Source organism: Cydia strobilella, chromosome 9 (genome assembly GCF_947568885.1).
Source record: "Cydia strobilella chromosome 9, ilCydStro3.1, whole genome shotgun sequence".
Classification (NCBI taxonomy): Eukaryota; Metazoa; Arthropoda; class Insecta; order Lepidoptera; family Tortricidae; genus Cydia; species Cydia strobilella.
The window spans coordinates 2,338,290-2,362,004 of record NC_086049.1 but is presented as its reverse complement, the minus strand read 5'-3'; the positions used below and the strand labels follow the sequence as shown (position 1 = coordinate 2,362,004).

The 23,715-nt window shown below is 36.2% G+C and overlaps 1 protein-coding gene and 1 long non-coding RNA gene across 2 annotated transcripts in view; both read left to right on the top strand.

Annotated features, from left to right (window-relative positions):
* Positions 1-23,715, top strand: part of LOC134744115 (uncharacterized) — an 86,565-nt gene that overhangs the window by 19,479 nt on the left and 43,371 nt on the right. The window lies entirely within an intron of this gene.
* The window catches only part of LOC134744102 (uncharacterized), a 38,096-nt gene that overhangs the window by 5,147 nt on the left and 9,234 nt on the right, over positions 1-23,715 (top strand). The window contains exon 2 of the mRNA XM_063677793.1: positions 19,506-19,623. Coding sequence (XP_063533863.1) covers positions 19,506-19,623 — 118 coding nt within the window. The remainder of the gene's footprint in view (positions 1-19,505; positions 19,624-23,715) is intronic.

The following is a 23,715-nucleotide window of genomic DNA, read 5'->3' as shown; positions in this document are numbered from 1 at the left end:
TAGGTATGAATTTTGTTTTGACTTTTTTGTAAATTTGTTATATTGCGAGAAATATACGGGAATATCTCCCCTTCTCTCAACGTTCTCATTCATAGAAACTCCCATCACTATTAATGTATTTATATGTTTCACATTTTACGTCCAAAAATATAAGCTTTAATATTTTGGGGTCATAAATTCAGATATATTATAACAATTTCAGCCGCCTGTACGAACTATAGCGATAAATCCTGATTAGCCTTCGGCAGAAGATACGATTCCGTGGATTATTGCCATATTTTCATACGTGTATAAATAAGGGAATCTTCGACGTTACGATATATTGCTCAGTTTTATTTAGGGTGTTATTTTATTGGCCTAATTCGCGCTTTCAGATTATTTCAGATTAAGATATCAGTATAAGAGTTACACGAATCCGTTGCCAAAAAAACCGCTCCCATCCCATACAATCAAAACCGTTCGAAATCGAAATTCGTTGCTAAAACTTGTTGTACATACAAAGAAAATTGAGTAAAGTTTTGTATGTAACACTTCTACTCGTTCTAACTTTTTGTATTACAATTTCTAGTAACAAAAACTAGTACCAGACATACATATTTGTATTGCTTGAATTGTAAAATTGCGTACCTATTGCTTTACATTTGTATAATTATAATCTATAATTATTTTCCTACTTGACGATCATATTATGAATTCGTATAGATTAGCGTAGAATAATTTATACCTATTGTACATACATACATACATACGTAGGCAGAGACCACGGATTTCCACTTGCTACGATCCTGACATACCTCTTTCGCTTCCTTCACTTTCATAACATTCCTCATACACGCTCGCCGGTTTAGGGTGCTCTTGACGTGGGCCTTTCTTCAGGATTTCCCCGATCTGATCAGAGAAAGTCCGCCGAGGTCTGCCCCTTCCAACTCCCGTTTCTACCTCTCCCTTTTACACTCTCTTTATTAGCCTTCGTTCACTCATTCTTTCCACGTGTCCAAACCATCTCAACATACCTTTCTCAATTTTAACCTATTGTAATTTAATATTATGCCATAAATAATAAATCTAAATCTAAGTCATAACTTCGACTGTACGGCGGTTCGTGTAACTTTTAATATTATATTGCGATGAATTGTAGGTGTTACTGATCTTAGTTAGATAGGTACAATCCCTGTGACATGTGCACTCGTTGTAACGTATGGAATTATATGTGAGCTGTCATATCGCCTGCGAGCCTTACACATTTGTATTTTTCATATGATGTTTGGTGAAAATTTCGTATGAAATTATCTTACGCGATATTCGCCGGGTAGTTTCGAATACGGCCTTCATACCATTTGCACAAGTGCGAGATGGTTGTACAATAGACGTGAAATAATGTGTTATGCTTACACTTCTACACGTTATTTCATTGTACATAATAAATAACTAAGACTAACAATATATGATTGAAGCCATTGTAAAGTATCTACAATGCGGTCAATGCGCAATGTCGCGGGTTCAAACCCCGGCTCGTACCAATGAGTTTTTCGGAACATATTTACTAAATATCATTTGATATTTACCAGTCGCTTTTCGGTGAAGGAAAACATCGTGAGGAAACTGAGCTAATCTCAATAAGGTCTCGTTTCTCCTCTGAACTGGAAGGTCAAATAGCAGTGGCTGGTAAAAACTAGTGCCTACGCCAATTCTCGGGATTAGTTGCCAAGCGGACCCCAGGCTCCCATGAGGCGTGGCAAAAAGTCGGGATAACGCGAGGAATATGAGATGAGCCATTGTAGGTATCTATACACATTTTTGACGTACAATCTGGCAAAAAATAGTAGAAATTAAAAAGTGGCAACACTGTAGTGTTGTCCCGTTTTTCTTAGATTGATTTGAAAGGGACGACACTATTACAGTGTTGCCACTTTTTAATTTCTACTCTTTTTTGCCAGACGTAGAATATACATGAGTTATGAGGCCTGACCTAGGTTAGATGGTTTAGTTTTGTAATTAGTTAGTACGAGTATAGAAAAAAAAATATATCCCTTTATGTGGAGTTATTATAAAATAACCGTTATTTCATCAGTGACTATTGAAAGTTGATGCTGACTTTATCTGTCTCAATAAAAATATTATACGATGGATAAACGCACAAACAGCTCCAATGATCGAATGAAGATTAAATGGGGCATTTTCTATGAAAAGGGACCTTATTGTCGATGACGCTTACGCCGCACAGCGTCGCGCGGCATTGTATTTATATCGGAGCATCGTTTATAATGAAGTAAGCGCCATTGACAATAAGGTCCCTTTTTATAGAAAATACCACAAATAATAAGCGGAAGCGGGACTGGATAAGGAAGCGGGGTAGAGGAAAACCCAGACGCAGCTTTTTAGATCAAGTGAAAGAAAAAGTAGGGGTCGGTTGTGTCGTATCAAAAAGTCAGAGCTGGCGCGGGATAGCCGGGATAGGGAAAGCTTGAAGATACTCCACCGACAAGAGAATAACTCTTAAGTTAATGATGATGACCACAAATAATATCTACGTAGTGTGTGTAGTACACAACTCTTAAGCATTATCATTTTATATAATGATATGTGTAATTGTGTATAAATCGGGTTTCCTCCATTATGGTAGGAAAGCGTCACCATCCCATGAGGCGGCGACCAATGAAAATCACTGAATAATATCGTCAACTGGCTATTACGAAGCTATTGTATCAATCAAGGAACTAATTACAAGTAAGGCCGATGCATCGTGTACAGTCGCCATCAGATATATCGGAGCGGTCGAGGTGTTCACAATATCTGACACGCACTCTAACGCCTTGACAATAGAGGCGTGTTCAGATATTTGTGAGCGACTTGGCCGCTCCGATATATCTGATGGCGACTGTATACAGTCAGTATCAACAGTAGCGTATCGGACTACGTGACAAAAGTATTTTCTAATAACAAGAAAACATACCTCAAGCAAATCTTATCAGTAGAAAAAGTCGCAAAATTCAAATTTTCTATGGGACATGTCTTCGCGCCTACATTTTTTAAATTTGCCGCCTTTTTCTACTATTGATGGTGACTGTACTTATCGAGGGATTCACTACACATGAACAATAGTAGATTTTTAGAGCCTTATCACACTGGCCATTTGTGTGAATTTTAAAACTTTAAAGCGAGGTGAGGCGATCACGCATCGAGTTCGCTGCGAGCGCGGAAAATTGGAAATATCTACTTGAAAAATGCATGATAAACAGGCTCTGATTGACTTAGCGCTTCTTCTTCTTTAGGTGCCATATCCTCTTCGGATGTCGGCTACCACAGTCCGGAACTCTTCTCTATTTGCAGTTTTTCTGCCCAGCGTGGCAGCGTCGATTCCCGTCAAACTCCTAAGGTTATCCATCCAAGTTGTTCTTCTTTTCCCTCTGCCTCTTTTCCCTCTATTATCCCTTTAACAATATTATATTTGTCATGTCTGTATACATGTCCAACGTAAGCGGTTTTATTGAGGCGTAAGAAGAAGAATAATTTGGGCCCCCTTCCCATCTAAAAACCATTGCTAGGTTGACTTAGCCCGAGCCTTGTGAGCCTAGGCGAAAATCCGGCCCTGCTGGTGAAGTACTCATATCCTATCAGGCATCTTTTTTTCCTGTGTCTCGGTCCGTAGGTGATCTTGTAAATATTGTTTTGTGAGTTACTATTTTGGCATCCGGATGTTTACATGTCGTGAGACCTGTCCCTGTCGCACATTGGGACAGCCGTCTTGGCATCCAGTCCAACTAGGTGCAGTGTAAATAACATAATTAGGTACCTACTTTAACCACACAAACATATATTTTAAAGAAAGAAAGAAAGGCCAGGTCAAGAGCACCCTAAACCGGCGTGCGTGTATGAGGAATGTTATGAAAGTGAAGGAAGCGAAAGAGGTATGTCAGGATCGTAGCAAGTGTAAATCCGTGGTCTCCTGCCTACCGTTCCGGGAAATAGGCGTGAATATATGTATGTACATATATTTTGTATACCTACTGAAACTGCCTAGGCCCATTCCCGTAGAGGCGTAGAATATTAGATCTCTTCTTAAAACAACATTGTTTTGGAAACAATTGGGTAGGTAAAGTTTTTTGAAGACAGGCAAATTATATTTTTATCCGATAGTATTCGTCATAACGATCACGGAAATGCAGCTCTTTCATTTTTATTTCGTATGATTTATTAAATATATTTTTTTAAGTGACCGAGATGACGTTTGTGAAATTTAATAGCAGATCAGGCACTGCAATGCCTGTGCACGTGATTTAATTGATGAGATAGAAAAAAAAACGATGTCAAGTCAACTGTCAGTGTCACTTAGCTGTCATTGCCGAAAAATAACCTCAGAATAATAACTAAAGCATATTCTGATGCGATTTAGTGTTATCATATGGTTATCATTGAGATTTTCGACGACCTCAGCACGAGCCACGGACTTCTGATTCCCCACGACATCTGCGAGTATTTGGACAAAGATTAAATCTACTTTCGACAACTTGGCACTGCATATTGGACGTTTTCTTGCCTTCACGACGACCCGACCCTTGCGCAGACCCTGGACTGAGTTTTGCAAGAAGGATGAGCGAGTTTATGCGAGCAGATTGTACAAACTTGCCGCACATGGACCTAGTTATGATTTTAAATTATTATCATAACAGTGATAAGCACAATGCCGCCGAAATTAGAGGAGCGAAGGCCCTCCTGTACGTATCAGTGAAATACATACATTAAACATTTTGTTATTTATATTTTACCTGCAATGTTTAGTCTACATATACACCTTAAACCTTAACTTCATTAATTTTTTATTGTTTTAGGGCATCAAGGAACGGATATGTGGAAAATAATGTAGGCTATGTCGAAATAAAAAGAAGCAACACAGAATGTATTCTTCGGGCTAAAGTTGTACCGGAGACCAAATTAAGAAAAAAAAAATTATATTGTGACCGTTCACTTAGACGAAAAAAATAATAATGTCAATGATGCATCATGTGATAGTAAGGATTGCCCTGCATCAGCTGGTAAAAAAAGTCTTATAATAAGTGCCCAAAGGCACACAGAATCGGTTATCGAGACACCCCGAGACAGGCCGAGAACGAGTGTGTACAGCCCACATTATGGTTTTGTGTAACCCGTGCAAAGCCGGGGCGCTATAAATGTTTATTTAATTTTACCCATTTACCAATGATCTTAGATCTTATAACGGAATACCTAGTGCCTAAATGCCTGAATCTCAGAATGTATTTTTTTTTTCAAACTTCAAATCATTGTAGTGTAGTGATACCTAAATATCAAATTAGGGGAGAGTGGGTCACAGTGAATTACTTTTTCAGACGGTCAATAAAGTGAATATTAAGTACTATAATAACCTACGTTTTATTCTTGTTCTTCATTTCTACAAAATATTTAGATTTGTATTGTTTGACGCAGGTATGTACCTTACCGTTCGAGAAATGGGCCCCTGGTATTTGTGTGTTGAGCAATCGTTATTTGTTTTACAAGGGGGCAAAGTTGTTGTTTAAAGTGGAATTTTGAGCGTTGCAAGGGTTTCAAAGCACGAGGATTAAACAAATTTTGCCCCCGAGTGAAACACAAAAATTTTCACCACACCAACCCGAAGAAAATATTAACTATCAAACAAGACCAAATCCAAATGATCATTCAAAATCATCATTTAAAAGTCAATTCCACCAGCTAACCTAAGGAAACAACTCAAAATTTGCATCTGATTACTTTGCCCCACATGTGGATAAAATACAACTTTCTCATCAGTTTTTGAATAATCAAGAGAGATATTGTTCCTGACTCATGGGTGTTTTCTATGTATATGAGTATGTACTTATCTATATTGGTATGTTGTATATCGTCTCCTAGTACCCTTAGTACAGTCGCCATCAGATATATCGGAGCGGCCGATGTGCTCAAAAATATCTGAACACATACCCTCACACCTTGACAATAAAGATGTGCTCAGATATTTGTGAGAACTTTAGCCGGTCTGATATATCTGATGACGACTGTACTTACAAACTTTTCTTAGTTTGGGGCTAGGTCGATCTTCGTGTAGGATGTCCCCTAATACTTATTATATGATTTATTTGATAAGTGTTTGTTTATGATAAAAGGATATTCATTTGTGGATTTATATAATAAAACGAGGCAAAAATTATTTGATTTTTATTATACTGCTTTGCAAGTTTACTAGAGCACATGCTATCAAAACTGCTTCATCTACATACTTGACATGATTATGGTTTACAGTCGAGTGAGGTTCCAAGAATGCGGATCCCTCAAACGCCGTATGACATGTTCCATGTGTACCCGCAAGCTGGCGATCACTTTGGTTTGTATTACCTCGGCTTTGGAAGGTGTCTCTTTCGAAGAAACAGTTGCAAGCGGTTTCCTGAAACGATAAAACTTTTGTTCAATAACATTTAAAAATGTTTACTTATTAGCCTTAAGATCAATACTGTCACTAACACAAAATGATCCAAGGTGGTTGTGAGTAAATTAATTACACAAGCCTTAAAGAACTTGTTTAAAGTGATTTTAAGTTTTTAAACAGCATTCTTTAAACTGCAGCTAGAGGGTTATGATTTTAGACAGTAATACCTACAGTAGCAATGTGTAAAAAATATGTAATATTTGACAAATGAAGAATAATGATGTTAACGAAAGAACACGGCAACTTTGTAGCCAAAAAGGACCTACATTAAAGACTACAAACTTAATATGGGACATTTTCTATGAAAAGGGACCTTATTGTCGATGGCGCTTACGCCGCACAGCGTCGCGCGGCATTGTATTTATATCGGAGCATCGTTTATAATGGCGTAAGCGCCATCGATAATAAGGTCCCTTTTTATAGAAAATACCACATATGTAGATTATTATAAACAATACTTACATTGATATGGTCCTCACATACATATAAGTTGCGTTTTGGGCAATATATCTCCAATGCTTGGCACCAAATCGCTTGTAAAGACTTTGGTATGCTTAAATAAGCCGACGTGGTAAAGTCTCGTCTGCGCTTCTTACACGACGGCACAAAACACTGAAGTCCATCCCTGTAATATTGTAGATCCATTCGTGCGTTTTCAGATTCTGGTTCCATGGTGTCTGTGATCTTAATTTACTAATTTATTAGTCCAAGGGTCAGCGCAGGGGTCGGGTCGTCGTAAGGGAAGAAAACGTTGTCCAATAAGCAGTGCCAAGTTGTCGAAAGTAGATTCAATCTTTGTCCAAATACTCGCAGATGTCGTGGTGAATCAGAAGTCCTTGGGTCGTGCTGAGGTCGTCAAAAATCTCAATGATAACAGTAAATCGCAAAACGCAAGGTAACAGAAAGGTTGGGCCGTTATTTTTATTTTTTCGGCAATGACAGCTAAGGCTAAGTGACACTGACACTGACATTTGTCATCGTTTTTTTTTTCTATCTCATCAATTAAATCACGTGCACAGGCATTAGTGCGATCTGCTGTTAAATTTCACAAACGTCATCTCGGTCACTTAAAAATATATATTTAATAAATAATACGAAATAAAAATAAAAGAGCTGCATTTCCGTGATCGCTATGACGAATACTATCGGATAAAAATATAATTTGTCTATCTTCAAAAAACTTTACCTACCCAATTCTTTAAAAGAAAACTTTTAAAGCATTGTTTCCAACAAGTTTGTGTTGATTTCGCCAATGTCAAAAGTTGTTGGGCCTGACGTTGTTCGGCAGTTGCTTTTAGTAAAGTGATAGCTGTACTACAAAATAGCCACGATGGATTGGCAGGAGTTGGCTAAAGTATGGTTAAACGAACTATAGAATCGAGTTGTAAACTACCATTCTACTATGACAGATGTCACTATGTGTAATTTGACTCGAGTAAGCGACAAAATGTGACAATTGTGTCAACACACCTACTATATGGCTAATTTTGTAAAAACTTTATGGTACGACAGTCCGTAATGCCATATCGAATGCCAGCAGCAAGGCCACTTGACACTACAGCAAGACAGTTACGTAGGGATTCCACACATTACTAACACTCTCACAAGCAATTAAAACAGGTTACTTTTACAAGAAATTTATACGCATTACATAAATTACTTTAATTCACTCGACACATTTCTTTCCGTACTGTAATTCCTCAGTATCACAAGTGATAATAACCCTCGATATCTCCATAAAACTTGTGACGAAGTCAGCGGGCTGTACAAAAAGTTATCCCATCCCGCGATGACAAACGAGCTAGCTGCCGACTCGAGCCACCGAAATAGCCGATTTGCTCCGCCATCACTCCGAGATCCAGGCTTAATGTCACTGATTCTCTTGGGGCTTTCATGATGTCGAGAGAACGTAAAAGTATTTTTTTCTTAGGTGTTTCTTTACTAATATATCGAATGTGGAGTAATATTTTTCTGAGCGACAAATTGTAGCGGTTTATCAAGTCAATTTCCAAATATTGAAACATTTAATACATTAAACATGAGCATATAGGTTTTAAGTTAAATTACCAAAATAGGTGATAAACCGGAGTATGTTTCACTTTTTTGTATACATTTTTAAATTCTTTAAAATATATAGGTACATTGTAAATATATCAAGAAAACAATATAAAAGTAATTTTTGACATTAAATCGAACGTTGAGTAATATTTTGCTGAGCAACCAATCGATGTGATTTATGTAAATGACTGTCCAGTCAATTTCTAAATTGGGTGCAATAAATAAATACATCTTTTATGATGTCATTAGGAAACAACGTAAAAGTAATTTTTCGTAGTAGATTCTTTACTAAAATATTGAATGGCGAGCTGGCGATGTTACTGAAATCGAACGTCGAGTAATATTTTGCTGAGACAAATTGTCGCGATTTATTTAAATTGATATTTTTAAGTCAATTTCGAAATTGTAAAATATTAATATAAGAACTTGTACCATTTACGGAAAAGATTGAGTAACTGATTACCGTAAAACTTTTTCGAGCGACAATTTGTCACGATTATTTTAGATGGCTGGTTTTTAAGTAAATTTTCTAATTGAATATGTAAGTGGATCGCTTTTCGATTCTCGTTTATTTAACAACTGATTATAGAATCATCTACAAAAAGTACAAAACATATATACAAATAGTTGAATTAAATTGTTAAACATACTGCTTGTGGTCATTTTATAGATAGAGTTAGACCAAGACAAGTCTTCAGCGATTTTGGTAGCACTGGCAGTACTGGCACTGCGCGTGCTATCAAAATCGCTGCAGACTTATCTTGGTCTAATTCTTCGTCAGTATCAAATAGTGTAATATAGAAATACAGAGGTATACTTATTTTTTAAACAAACCAGGATAATTATTGCGGAATGTTAATGTTTCGCAATAATTATCCATGCTTATTTAAAAATAATCCTCCGTCATCAAATAATCAGTCATTGATTTTAAATCTTCATCAGTTAATAGTAATGTAAAAAGAATGTCCAAACTCAAACCGTTAAATGGTACCTATCCCATTTGACGGGTTTTTCCTATATACACATGCGTCACAAGAAAAGATCTAATCGACAAAATCACGTCAAGATACGTAGGTATCACGAGTGACATGACATGATAAATTGATTAATCCCGAGCCACAATAACAACAAATTCGCAATGATAAGATATAACAGCGATAAGTTACGACTGCGACTTAGCTCTTATCATGCTTCACACCTATCGTGTTTAGATACGAATTTCGCAAATTGATAGTTCTATATCGCTATTAAATTACCAGTAGAGGTATAACAGGAAATTTCCTTTGACGTGATTAATTTGCTTATATGAGTTAATTATGATTGATATGATTATTTGAAGCATTAAATTAGTGCAGTCAATTATAAAGGTGTTATATGATTTTAGTTTGCATATCTAGAGCCTAAGAACAAAGACTAATTAAAATAATTGTGTCAGTGAGCCTAGAAATCGAATCCTTGATACGCCTGTTACTCGTCTCATGTAATGTAATTTCTAAGTTAATAAAATAACTAGAAGGAAAATATTTTATTTCCTTATAAAATAAAATAAGTATCATGATCATCTGCTGGTTACAGGCTGACAGGACTTACTAAATGGTTAAGGCTATCCTTCCATGATACTACTTAACACACATGTAGCTCTAAATTTCTTCGCTAATGTAGTATAGTATTTAAAAATCCTAATATTACAGCTATCTCAATATCTCCGTATTAATTTGCTCGAAATAGATCGTATCGATAAAATCGGAAAATCCATTATAAACTTTGTAGCGAAAACTACTAAGTCACGCACTGATAACTCAAAACATGCAATAAATGACTGTTATAAAGCAAAGTTCGGATTAAAAACTTCAGTGCTGAAAAATGGTGATATTATACACGGTGTAACATGAGGATACCGAATAATTTTAACAGCGTATTCCTGATCATATTTAAAGACTAAAATGTCCTATAAACTTTTCTGTAATTTGCCTAGTTTCAGAGTTAATACCAATTTAAAAAAAAAAACAAGTTTTTATTGTTACATAGTGCAAAACGCATTTTTGATGTCGATGTTGCCACTGTTGGACGTAGTCTAAGTAACCTTATTGATTGATGTCAAAAAGTGACAAGTAACACTTTGTAAAAGCTACGTTTTAGGAAGAAAAAAAAGTAGAATTCCATTTTAAGTTACAAGTTTACCAATAATATTTACTTTTTATGTACAAATACATCTGAAAAATCGAAAAAAAAAATATCTTTTGGCCTCAGAAAAGCGTGGTTAAAATCTTTCGGTTTCCTCGTGAACATCTTGTACCCCCATCGTAAAATATAGATAAACTTAAGTTATCTAACATATTACTTCATCTTTACAAATATTTACTGGTTAATAGGTCATCAGGAAGTACCTAATCTGATCACGCTATTTACATTGCTGTAAAAGTTAATCAGTGTTATTTAAACGTTCACTTTCATATAATAAATATGTTATGTCATCGGTATCATATTGTATTAAATACTCTCAGAATATACCTACAATGCTCAATGCGACAGGAGGTCGATTCGATCCCTAAGCTTTTTTACGAGTTAAATTAATTCGTTAATCATATAATGATTTTATAAAAAAAAACATACATATAGTAAAATACAGATAGATAGATAGATACACCATAAGCAAACACTGATAAATTGGTTTGAAAACCAATGCAGAAGGAGGCCATTGTCCAATCAAAGGTTGTGTGATTATTAACCTAAAGTAATTGGCCAATTTAAGTCTGTGCATCTGCATTGTTAGACGTGAAATCTTGACAAGCGCGGTCCGTTCTTGCCAAACTTGGTCCATCCATTCTCACCGCTTCCAGTTTACCAACTTATATTATAACTCGCGTTGGGTTTCTGTACTTTCTGTGCATCTTACAGCACGCCGTCGCGTTAGGGCTGTTTAGAACACCTGGGGTAATTTTAAATTTGGAGAATCCTGAAGTTAACATCACAAAGCTTTATATTCGGTGTATACCTAGTATGTATAGGTAAAACGAATGCTTTATAACGGTTATATAAGATGTCCAGTAAATAATGGACAACCTTCTGACTACCGACATACTTAGTAATTCAGGCTGGTCTATAAAATTGACTTATTGGTTTAGTAAAAGTTTCGTGGTTTTCAAGATAATCAAACTTTTTTTTCATTTTTAATAGCTATCCTTTCTTCACTTTAATGACCATTTAGTCCATATCATTATTTGTAAACTAGTTTTTGGAAAGTTGGTCACTCTGGTTTCCATACAATTTTTATTTACAACAAATAAAAATGAATATTTGTTTCAACTTTTTTTCTACTCAAGAAACCTCTCTCCTTGATCTAACATTGTTTTTCCAAAAATATTTGCTCTCGTGACACCGCTAAAGTAATACAAACAAGGGTATATATTGGCTGCGTTAGACGCTTACCATCAAGCGTTGTTTTTCGACATTCGAAAACTAAAAATTTAAGTTAAAAAAAAAACATTAGAAATTTAAAAGTAATTTGTAAATATTGGCGCAGTTCCACGCGGTCTACACCTAGCTAGTTACATATAATAGTATATAACTGACTGCTGTAACCTTAGGCCAATCAAATTAGATAAAAAAAACGTTGTGAGGAATTAATTCCCAGCAAGCTGGAAATCGTTTTAAGACCTCCATTGGCGTCCTAAATGCGTATAATCAGAGTTTGCTCCATCCCAGGTGTGCATAAATTTTGGGAGTCTTGGGAGACCTTGAATTGACATAACCACTCGATGTAGAAGGACTCCACCATCAATTACAATGTCACTGCCAGCAAGGTTGTTGTGGATAAGACACAAATGAAAAAAAAAAACCCGGATTTTAACACGATTATCCCAAAAAAGAAATTTAAAGTGGCCGCCATTTTTTACAATATTTGACCACGAATTCATATTAAGGTACCTTTCGCATCCTCAGATGCCAACTTTTATTATGAATACAGCAAATTTTCCGTCGAACGTACCGTTTTCGAACTTCGAACTACAAGCAAAAAACTGAAAAAGAGCAAAAATTTATGCACACCTGGGATGGAGCAAACTCTGATTATACGCATTTAGGACGCCAATGAAGGTCTTAAAACGATTTCTAACTTGCTGGAAATTAATTCTTGGAAAAAATCTAATTTTATTGGTCTACCTTCACGTTATTTAATTTTACTGTTTATTACTGAAGCGTGGTAGGAACGATTTGGAGTAAGTTCTTACCTTCGATAGTAGATAACCGCTTCTCCATATAAACATACCTACCTAATCCCCGTTTTCCGCCCTGGTAATTAACATTATGGATTTACACTTTATAGTTTTTTGCCGAAGCTATGTAATAATGTCCCTTCGTTTAATTTATTTTTTTATTTTTTGATAATTATGAGTTCGGAGCGAAAAACAACTTTTATACAAATTTTTAAAGCCTAGGTAACTCAATAAGTAATAAGAAAAGTCAAGCAAAGTGGCATATGGTTATATGGTTAATATACCCACATCTAATTGTGTAAAAATATTCTAATAAAAAATAAAAAAACGGGGCATATTAAGCAACTAATAAGCGTCTTAGTTCTGAATCATAGTACATAAGTGGATTAACGGGATAATTCCATGATGTAATAATCAGTGAAACAAGTGGTGTCTGTATTCGTACTTGTAAATTAAGTTGCCAATGTACCCTGACCATGAGTGTGAATGGAATCATTCTGGAAAACCTTCAGTGCACATTGAAGGTTTTACTACAAAGTAATTTTCATAAGAACAGTCATATATTGATAGAATAGTCTATTTATAGTTATACATTTATTACCATACCTATCTTCGCTATTAACATTAATAGCCTAGATTAGATAGGCATTATGAAATACGTGAGCTATTTTCACTATCTATTTGCAACTATTTTAATTAAATCTAGTTTTATCAATAATTAAATCTGAACTCGCGTTATTTAGCAACGACGAGGAAGCTCAACGGTTAAGTACCGTAAAATGGGGTGAGTAGGGTTCGCGGGGAGAGTTGGGTTATGAATGGGGAGAGAAGGTTTGAAAGGGGGGTGAGATGGGTTCATAGGGCTACTGCTACAAAATAATGTATATGTAAAAATAAAATGTTATCGAGGTTTGAATGTCAGTTTTGCTCCTACTCACCCCATTTTACGGTATGTTTTTCTTTCTAGTCCTAAATACTTTATATAATCAGAACAGAACTTCAATTCAGGCATGTTAATAGATAGAAATTATTGTTTTAAATAAGTTATTGTTATTTATAAACACCTGCATTTATGAAACTGATTCCTATGCAAGTTGTTGATGAATGAATGACGACATTACAACTTTACGAGTGGACCAAAACTAGCTACAATGCAAAAAATAATTGTTCGACAATCAATCATCAATAAACTACGATTATTGAGTCGACCGCGTGTCAAGGCAAGACTTCTAAGGCATCTTAACAATTCCACAGTTAATTGGCGGTTCTATATCTACGAGAATGAATTGGCCCTCGATCATGCTTCGATTGGGTGACAATGTGTGTCTTAAGTATTCCCATTTGAATAAAATTCACGCGCACCACTCTTATGTGACCTCTAGCTTTATAACAACTATGCTATAAAGCAGAACGCACATAGTGCTTCGTGGAAGCCATAGCATTCGGCAAGCGATTGCAATGACTCCTCCATGCCAACGCAAGCGCCTCTCACACATGCAAAAACATCATACGATGCCAGCCAACCAATGGCAGCGCGCCGTAAGGTGGGCTCGGCTCCCCACCATGACGGAATGTATGGTTCTTAGAACGGCACTGTTAAAAATAACTACCTGTTTAACAGGACACACACGATGTTGGCGATTATTCGAGGCCAAGATATTATAGCACATTCCGCATTTCACATTCGCATGTAAATAGTTTCACGTTTCAAATAGTATTATTATTTTCTCCGACGTTGGGGACCTTTTACATCTCTAAATTTAATGTAGGCATTATTAACCATAGAGATTACCATCTCTGGTATAATGTAGTAATTATATTATTTTAGGATTAGTACCTAAGTCCCATAAGTTTGTAAGGCATATTTTGAGACCCTGCGGTTATTTGCAACTGCATTATAATAATTATCAAATGTAATTTCTCACCACATGGAATTGTTTGTAGCAATCAAAATTAGACATATTTACTGATAGCGGTTAAAAAATCCCCTACACCAATAAACCGTAAATATTATCGGATCGTTGCTGTAAATATCGCATTGTAAATTTCAAACAAGATAAAAAAATCGATAATAAAAATGCGTGAGTACTTTTATAGCCAAGTTAATTTATAATTAAACCACATAATTATAATCTGTATAAATAATGCTATGTCAATCTTTATATACTTAATATCAATGTAATTTGCCAAATTTACAAATAGGTATATGTACATTTAACCCTTAAATGCATGATTTTTTCTTTTTGCCTGAAATTAATATATGTCTTACATAATTGTTTACTGATTCTAGGAAAAATAAAAATATAAATTAAAACATCGATTTTCACTGCTTAACCAGTATTAGAATGTACATAGGGTAAATAATAATTTATGTAAATTTATACAATTATTGGTAAAAGATATAAAAAATCTTACTACCATTAGAAATTTATACTATTTGTAATATACCTATAATAAAGATTTTAAATATAAATAATTACAAACCCCGAAAAAACCGCCTAAATTACATATTAAAAATCATTAAATTTTCCCAATTTTCCGCCATTTCGTGTTAAAAGAAATGTAATTTTTTTAAACTTACATACTGCGCAAACTTCAAAAAAACGACGGAAAGTGTATTAATTTACGATCAAAATAATATACAGGACCAAATAGATTTTACCTAATTATGCATAAAATTATATGTTTTTTGTTGTGTACATACATACATCACTATGCATTTAAGGGTTAACATTGAACATCAGTTAAGTGACGGCCGCTAAAAACCCGATAAATAATGTGGCTTTCCATTAAAGAAGCGCCCTTATGCTTCAATAAGGAACTTTTTATCAGAATTTCTATTGGAATTTCAGATAGTATCGTCCTTGCGTGCTTGCACTGCACTTAAAGCATAAGGACCCTTCTGTGATAAAAAACCACAATAGTAGTAATTTTAATTTATCTGTAATTTTTCTTATGACGTCTTCATTCGGCATTCGTAAGCGTTATGACTCTTATGACCCCCGCGAACCCGTTACAAGTCGTACAAGTTCACGAATATCCTCAGATAACTCTGCAGATCTCTGCGCTCTAATCACGTGTGTGTGAACAGCTGATCGCGCGTGCGCGCTGCGTGACAGATGACCGGCTGCGCCGGCGCTTGGCTATATCGCGTGGCAGTTGTTGTTGTCCTTGGGAGAACTGTAACAACTATATGAATAATACTTTTTTTTACAAGGGTGCAAAGGGATTCAAAGCCCGAAACTTTGCTACAGTGTTACACAAAAAATTTCGCCATACCATCGTGAAGAACATACTAGCAGTAAAATTAAACGTCACAAATCTAATGATTGCTATTAAATATTTATATGTATTTTAAAATCATCCTAAAGCCAACGTGAGAAAACAAAATCATAAAATCGCTATGCCACTCTAAAGGATAAAATGCAACTTTGAAAAAGAAAGAGAGCCTTTCCAGGCTGCTGCGGAAAAAACAATCTTAACTCAATCTCAGTCAAAGCAGTAGCTTTGACTGAGATTGAGTTCGTTGATTTTCCTCGAAGCCTCGAACGCACGAGCAACTACACTCGCGTGCAAAAGTTTTGCATCACTACATTTTTTCGTCCGCCCATATTTTTGTAATTTTATACCCAAATCTGAAAATTTTTCTATCAACTGAATACTTATAATGTAACGCATTAGAAAAATACAACGTCTAGGATAACCAGTAGTTAGATTCGGATGACACATGTGGTATCGCATAATAAAATTGACACCTCGTAAAAGTCACAACGGTCACAGGGTCACCCATATCCCTAGCGAGGGCCCTGAGGCCATACATGACACTATATTAAATTTTGAAAAAAAAAAAAACTTGTATAACGGTTCCTAACAGGTGCTTGTTCCAGGTTCACGCTTATATATCGGTCCACATGAGACAAATGCTTGGTAAAGCGATAAAAAATGATCGCCTCACTCGCCAGAGATACGATACATTCGTCAACACCATGCTTGTTCTTGATAAGAACGTGATCTTTTACAATTTCGTTTAGTTTACAATGACTTATCTAGTTAAAAATACGTAGCTTGTTTGTATTCAGAAGGTTAAAGTGTTCTTAACTACCTCTTTGTCATTTAGTAGGTAAGTATCGACACTATCGACCTATTGCAGACATATTCCCTTTTTTCTGGTTTCTAGAATTTAAGTTTGTTTTTTGTCAGTATGTGACATCGCAAATCGCAATTGCTCACACTAGAATGGTCCGAGATTGAACAAGACACAAACCATTCAAAACGACCTGAAAGCTATAAATGCAGTACCGGAGACAACCCACAACCGTATGATGTGGCGCAAAAATACTAGGAGGGCTGACCCCAAGTAAAATGGGAATAAAGCCAGGACCAAGAAGAAGAAGAAGAAGAATGGTCCGAGACCGGGCACCCGGTTCCCTAGGCTTTATTCAAACTGGTGTATGCAGTATATTTTACTTCAGTAAATGACATACAAAACATATCTAAATTTAGTAGTTAAAAACATAAAAACACAAGGAGAATAGGTACATGTTTCATAAAATGTCCAAAATTATGCTGATGTTACATTTTAATGTTAATAAAACATCGGGGTCCTAAAACGCTCCTAGGTTAACCCTTCGTATGCGCTGTCAAAAATTTGCCATATCAATAGCAATCATGTTTCATGTTTAAGTTGAATATATATGGAGCAGATCTGCTACTAAGCATAATACGAAAGCTCAAAGTCAATCAAATTATATTCCAAAATATTCTTATTCCTAAATTTCTTGTTAACTTTTAAAATGTAAGTATAACTGTCTCGAGTTTCCTTTGAAACACTTCTTATATATTACCTTGAAATTAACGTTACTGCGTAAGTAAATACTTGTATTTGCCCCACCCCCACGAGTCATCTGGAGACGTACCCACGCGGATTCATTTGAAGCTCTGCGCGTCATACGAAAGTCATATCTCTAAAACTAAAACGACGTATGCTCTTACGAGATTATATAACACTAGCTTTTACCCGCGACTTCGTCTGCGTGGACTTAGTAACAGCAGTATAGCGCCTGGAAAAAATCTCATAGCAATAATTCAACTAGAGCATATTATTATTATGCACACAAATTAGCAGGCACTTCATTAATTATCTCAATTCCACCCCGCTTTTTACTTTCTTAAGGTGATGATGATGATGATTTTCGGGATAAAAACTATCCTGTCCTTCTCAGGGACTCAACCTATCTCTATGCCAAATTTCATCTAAATCGATTCAGCGGTTTAAGCGTGAAGAGGGAACACACAGACACACAGACTTTCGCATTTATAATATTAGTATGGATAGTATGGATTATATAACATTATAATTTTATTAAAAGAACAAACATATGCAGATGTGTTACACTTAAAATTTAATTCAACAATGGGGTCCTAAAGTTAGTTCAACCTAATTATATTCCAAAATATAAAAATATGTTAGCTTTTACAGTGTAAGTATTACTGTCTCGACTCTCGAGTTTCCATTGAAGATTTCCTGTTTATAAACTATTCACTAAAATGCTATTTATAATAAATACTCGTATTTGCCCCACCTCCAGAAGTCGTCTGGATATGTGCCCACGCAAATTCATTTAAAGCAGTGCGCGTCATATGAAAGTCATACATATCATAAGTCATTCTTAACAAAAACGACGTATGTCCTTATGAGATTTTATATGAGTCATCACTGCCCCTTTTTTTAAATTGGGAATTTTCATGTTATTTCGTGGGGGGGTCAGTTGCAATGGCCGATGGCCAAGGGGTGGGGGAGGGGCATACATTTAGTTACAAGATTTACTCTCTGGCGACGCCCATGCTGAAAGAGTATTATACAAATTTGAATGAAATAACCCGTTTTAGTTATTATAACATATGACTTTTTGAAGTAAGATGTTGGAGTTGACGCATGCAATGTTTGATTGTTCTGTTTACATGTTTGCCGAGTGTGCTCTAATGCGCATTTTAGGTTACGTAAACAATTTTTTTACAACTAGAGAAAATGAACCAAAGATAGCATACACCATACACCAGAGAATTTCGGACGGGTACCGCCGTGGCCGGGTGGTCTAGTGGTCAGGACGTTAGCCGCGTTAGCTGAAGACGCAGGTTCGATTCCCGCATCGGCTTCCGGTGGATTTGGTCACTTTTGCTTTAGTTTGGATCGGTGATATATTGTTTTAAATGAGCCTGATTCACATTTTACCAATTGATACGGTTTTGATCTTATTGAAAGGCGTCCTTGAAGATCGCTCACGCTAAATGAAGTGAAAGTCAATAGATGTGTGCCAATCGTCAAGACGATCGTAAAGGACGTAACAGAACAATAACAAATTGTTATAATAAAAGAATCTACCTTCTAGTTTTCTGAGGGCCTACCGCGAACCACGTTCGACGTGTTGCCTCTCTGTCGCACTTGTTAATTCGTACGTAAGTGTGGCAGAGGCAACACGTCGAACGTGGTTCGCTGTAGGCCCTCTGGGCTTGCGCTGCATCTTGGACTCCTACATCTTTTCTGAACGGTTTTTAGGTTTACACCTTTTTAGGTTTATTTCTAAAACCGTATATTATTTATTCTTAAGTAAGTATGCATTAACAAGTAGGTATTAGAAACCTGTTGCGCTATTTTGGCTGCCCTCTTATTATAGGTAAGTTGTTTGGGGTTGGTATTTATTTAGATACGTCGAGATTCACGACACATTTGTTAAATATGACTTTTTAAATTAAAATGTTACCTATCTTGTTCGTAGGAGCCAACGAAAACTGCAACAAAGATATGCTGCAGCGATGCGCCATGGATCTGCCTGTGCTGAACTCGCCGGAGATTTCATTCGCCTTAACTAGAGAAGAACTGGACAAGAGTTGCATGTAAGTTATTTCAATATGACTAAAATCTGGAACTTATGTTGCTTCTAGGGGGCGTAAAGCCAGAAAATTAGAAGGTAACAAAAAAAAAACTGATAAAGTTAAAATACATTTCTGTTTATTTACTCGTGATTACTATATTACTAGCTATTTTATACTAAAATTATATTGCTATGGTATGTAGGTTAACGATAAATAACTAAAATAAATAAAAATTTGCTAACACAAAATTGTAGTTTTATATTAAATTTTTACACGTTTTAATCAAGGGCAAATGCCATAAAATAATTCACTCGCAAGTCCGTCGCCATGGCCATTTTGAAATATATCAAACTTACACGACTACGACTTAGACTTACGGATTTTGTTTCAAGTATATAAATACTTGAAACAAAATCCGTATCTCCATACAAACGCCTGCCAGGAAAATGATAGCGTTCAAACTGCAGTTTTAGCTACTGCCGGGGCAACCGACACTGCAATCCGCCGCTTCCAAGATATCTACAGCCGTAATGTAGCTGACTAGATCAACTCACTCAACGAAGTAAATATTATTTATAAATATTTGTAAATATACTGAAAGAGCTGAAAATAAAATTGTTGGTACAATAGAAAGAAAGAAGAAGAAAGAAAGAAAATACATTTATTTAACGCCACAACAGATTACACATATGAAAAAGGAAACATACAGACAAAAAAAATTTGGACGCTAAAATAGGACCCCACTCAGCATAATGCCGCGGATTACCGCGGCGCTGGTTTTCAGTAAGTCAAAAAAGTCAAAAAAGTAAGTAACTACTACAAAAATCTATACATACTAAACAACAAAAGAAAAAAAAAATATATGAAATATAAAATACACAATCATCATTCGCTTGCCCTTGTCCCATTCACTTGGGGTCGGCGCAGCATGTCTTTTTCTTCCATACATCTCTGTCACCCGTCATCTCATCATTCACTTGCGTTAGTTTCATATCATCTTTCACACAGTCCATCCACCTTTTCCTCGGTTTTCCTCTCCTCGTACTTCCCTCCACATTCATTCTTAATACCTTTCTTGTCACATGACTTTCATCCCTCCGCATCACATGCCCGTACCATGCTAGGCGATTTGCCCTTACTTTTTCTGTTATGGGTGCAACTTTCAGGCTTCCTCTTATATACTCATTCCTTATCCTATCCATTCTCGTCACGCCACACATCCACCTTAACATTCTCATCTCCGCTACATGCAATCTCTATACACAATTAATTATATATAAAAAACATAGAATGAAAACTTACAAAAATTTACAAAAAAATAAAATAAAATAAAAACTGTAACCTAAAAACTATCCAACCAATAGAGATTTAATACGTATCGATTTGAGTTTAGTCATAGAGGCTCAATAGAACAGTGTCGTAGGCTGTTGCCTACTCTAATAATGTTTTGTTAGATTACGCTTTGATTGCTGAGGGTCTAACACGAAAATATTTCGTTATCTACAGAGGTAGATAACGAAATATTTGATGTCCAAGAGTGATAGAGAGCTATCACTCATGTACTTATTATATATTCGAAGGATAGAGAGGCAGACAACGAAATTTTGTTTTTCATGTTTCCCGGTAGGCCCTGGCTGAAAAGTGGTGCTATACCCCCTCACCATTCGCTTAAAAAACCCATTTACAATTTTCATTCGTTCACCGTCAAAAAATTCACACATTTTTAGATTATTTTAACCATTCGCCGGGGTTTTGGGTGCGGATGATCAAAACTGCATTTCAGTACCTACCATTTCGATTTGACTGTACATATTCTGTAGCCGTAAAATGTAGCCGGGTATCAAGTTACTCAACTGCGCAGCAAACAAATTGCTTTGTAAATACACTGAGCTGCAGCACAGATTGCTGAATTATGCATGCATTTAATTGCAGATAATCGATGAATAGCTCCTGAAAATAAAACTGTCGGTGCAATGCATTTACAACAGCGATCGACGTTTCAAATTGTAATTTTAGCAAGCGTAAACTTGTATACGAGGACATGACTAAATTACGAAAAATATAACATGAATGTTAATCTATTTTTCCTTTTTTATTGTGTGACGTATACCACTTTATTACAATCTACAAATTATTTTAATAACAAAACTTCCGTGCAGGGGTCGGAAACCGGTATTTGCTCCATACAGAAATACCGGTATTATTACGTTCTTTTTCGTTCTTTTGTTTATAATTTCATTTTTAATGGGACTTTTTAATAATACAAAATTGTTTCCTAAATACATGATTCAGTCCTACGTAATGAGCATAAAATAATTCAAAATATTGGGCTATTTCGGGGTTTTTTAAAAATACCGGTTCCGAGCCCTGCTTCCGTGAGACACAGACATAGGTATTAAACATATTAATAACGGGTCACTCACGTATTTTAAGTAGAAAAACGCTCGACATGTTTCACCGTACTCCATGCTTCATGCCGTACTTCATGTGACTCCGTACCGAGGAGCGTCATCAGGAGCTTGCGTTGACGGTGACGGACCGGCGCAGACTGCTACTACTACTTTGCTCTCCACTGATCAGTTTTTATATATGAAAACTATACCTATCACAACCTTATTTTAGTGTTTACAATGGGCATAAATTATTATATCAACATAGCTACCACAATAAAATTATTTTAAAATTTAAATTCAATTTCGAATTTTGGAGCAAAGTTGGCACATCTTACGGTAGGCTACATTGCTCGTAGAATCGATAATTAATGGGGCAAAAAGGTTCTTGTGTATCGATCGCGTACCGCAAGCGGTAGCGTGGGAAAAACCCCTGGAACGTTACCGGTGATGACACTGATGACCGCAGGTACGTAATCATTTATTGAATGCGAGCAACGCGTGAATTGATATATTGCAAAGATCTTTGGGGATAGCCTTTATGTAGTTTATAGTATAACATTCAAACAATAATACCAAATTGACCAATACAAAAAAAAACCGGACAAGTGCGAGTCGGACCATCTCCGAGCGCAAAATATGATACATCCGGAGATGGTCCCCGCCAGGTCCAAAGACTATTGCAATGCAGCACTTTTGTGCTGCGATGGGAACTAAAGTCATAGGCTAATAGATTTGTATGTTGGATGGTCTGGATAATGTGCTATGGGAGGAGACTAATAGTGGACACCTGTCTTGACAATCAGTCTCAGAATTGTGAAAGACAGGTGTCTCGCCAACTCACTGAGTGGGCTCTGCCACGGCCGCACGCAGTGCGACAATAAGGCAATACTTCTGAGAGGCTGTGAGGTTGTCGAGAGGTGAGTTTGTGGTAGCTACCGGTAATTCGCTCAGCAGGCCGCTGGCGTTATGACATTTTACATATTATTATGGTGTTTCTGGACCGTTACGACCTTCAAACCTTCAAGAAAAGAGCGTATTCCCATCTTAAAGGGCAGCAACGCATTTACAACTCCTCTAGTGTTGCGGGTGTCCATGGGCGACGGTGATTGCTTACCATCAGGAGATATTGATGCTCGTTTGCCTCCTACTGTCTTTTAATTCTAATTTACACTTAAATCCCCTCCGAACTCAGAGCGAAAGTGGTTGCGTAATTTATTACCCCTTAAATCATTACCCCATAATCTTAGCTTAATCATTATTAAGCTCAAGATTAAGAATAATAGTTCGGTCTTTAACCGTTAAGTATGTAGGTAAGACGATATAGCGTTCATTAACTACACTACGGGTAGGGTTGCCATATTAAAAAAAATATCCTGACAAAAGTCCGGACATCACGCTAAAAATCCTGACACATCCCAGGATGTGACAGTTATTTCTCCAAAAATCTCCCCCCTAGTTCCAAAAATCGGCTACTATTTAGTACTAGATTATCTATCTTTGGTACTAGAAAACCTCCGCGCAACTTCTTTAAAAATAGGCGTGCAGATGAGTGGTAGTAGACCTATTGTGGTTAATTAAAACAAGAGTGAATAGGCTGTTACTGAACCGGTGAGCTCCATCTTAGGCCCTGTCTTCACTTTCCATCAGGTGTGACTAGGGCCAATCGCCGATCAGTTTATAAAAAAAAAAATTAAGGGGTTCTAAAAACCCGAATGTCAGG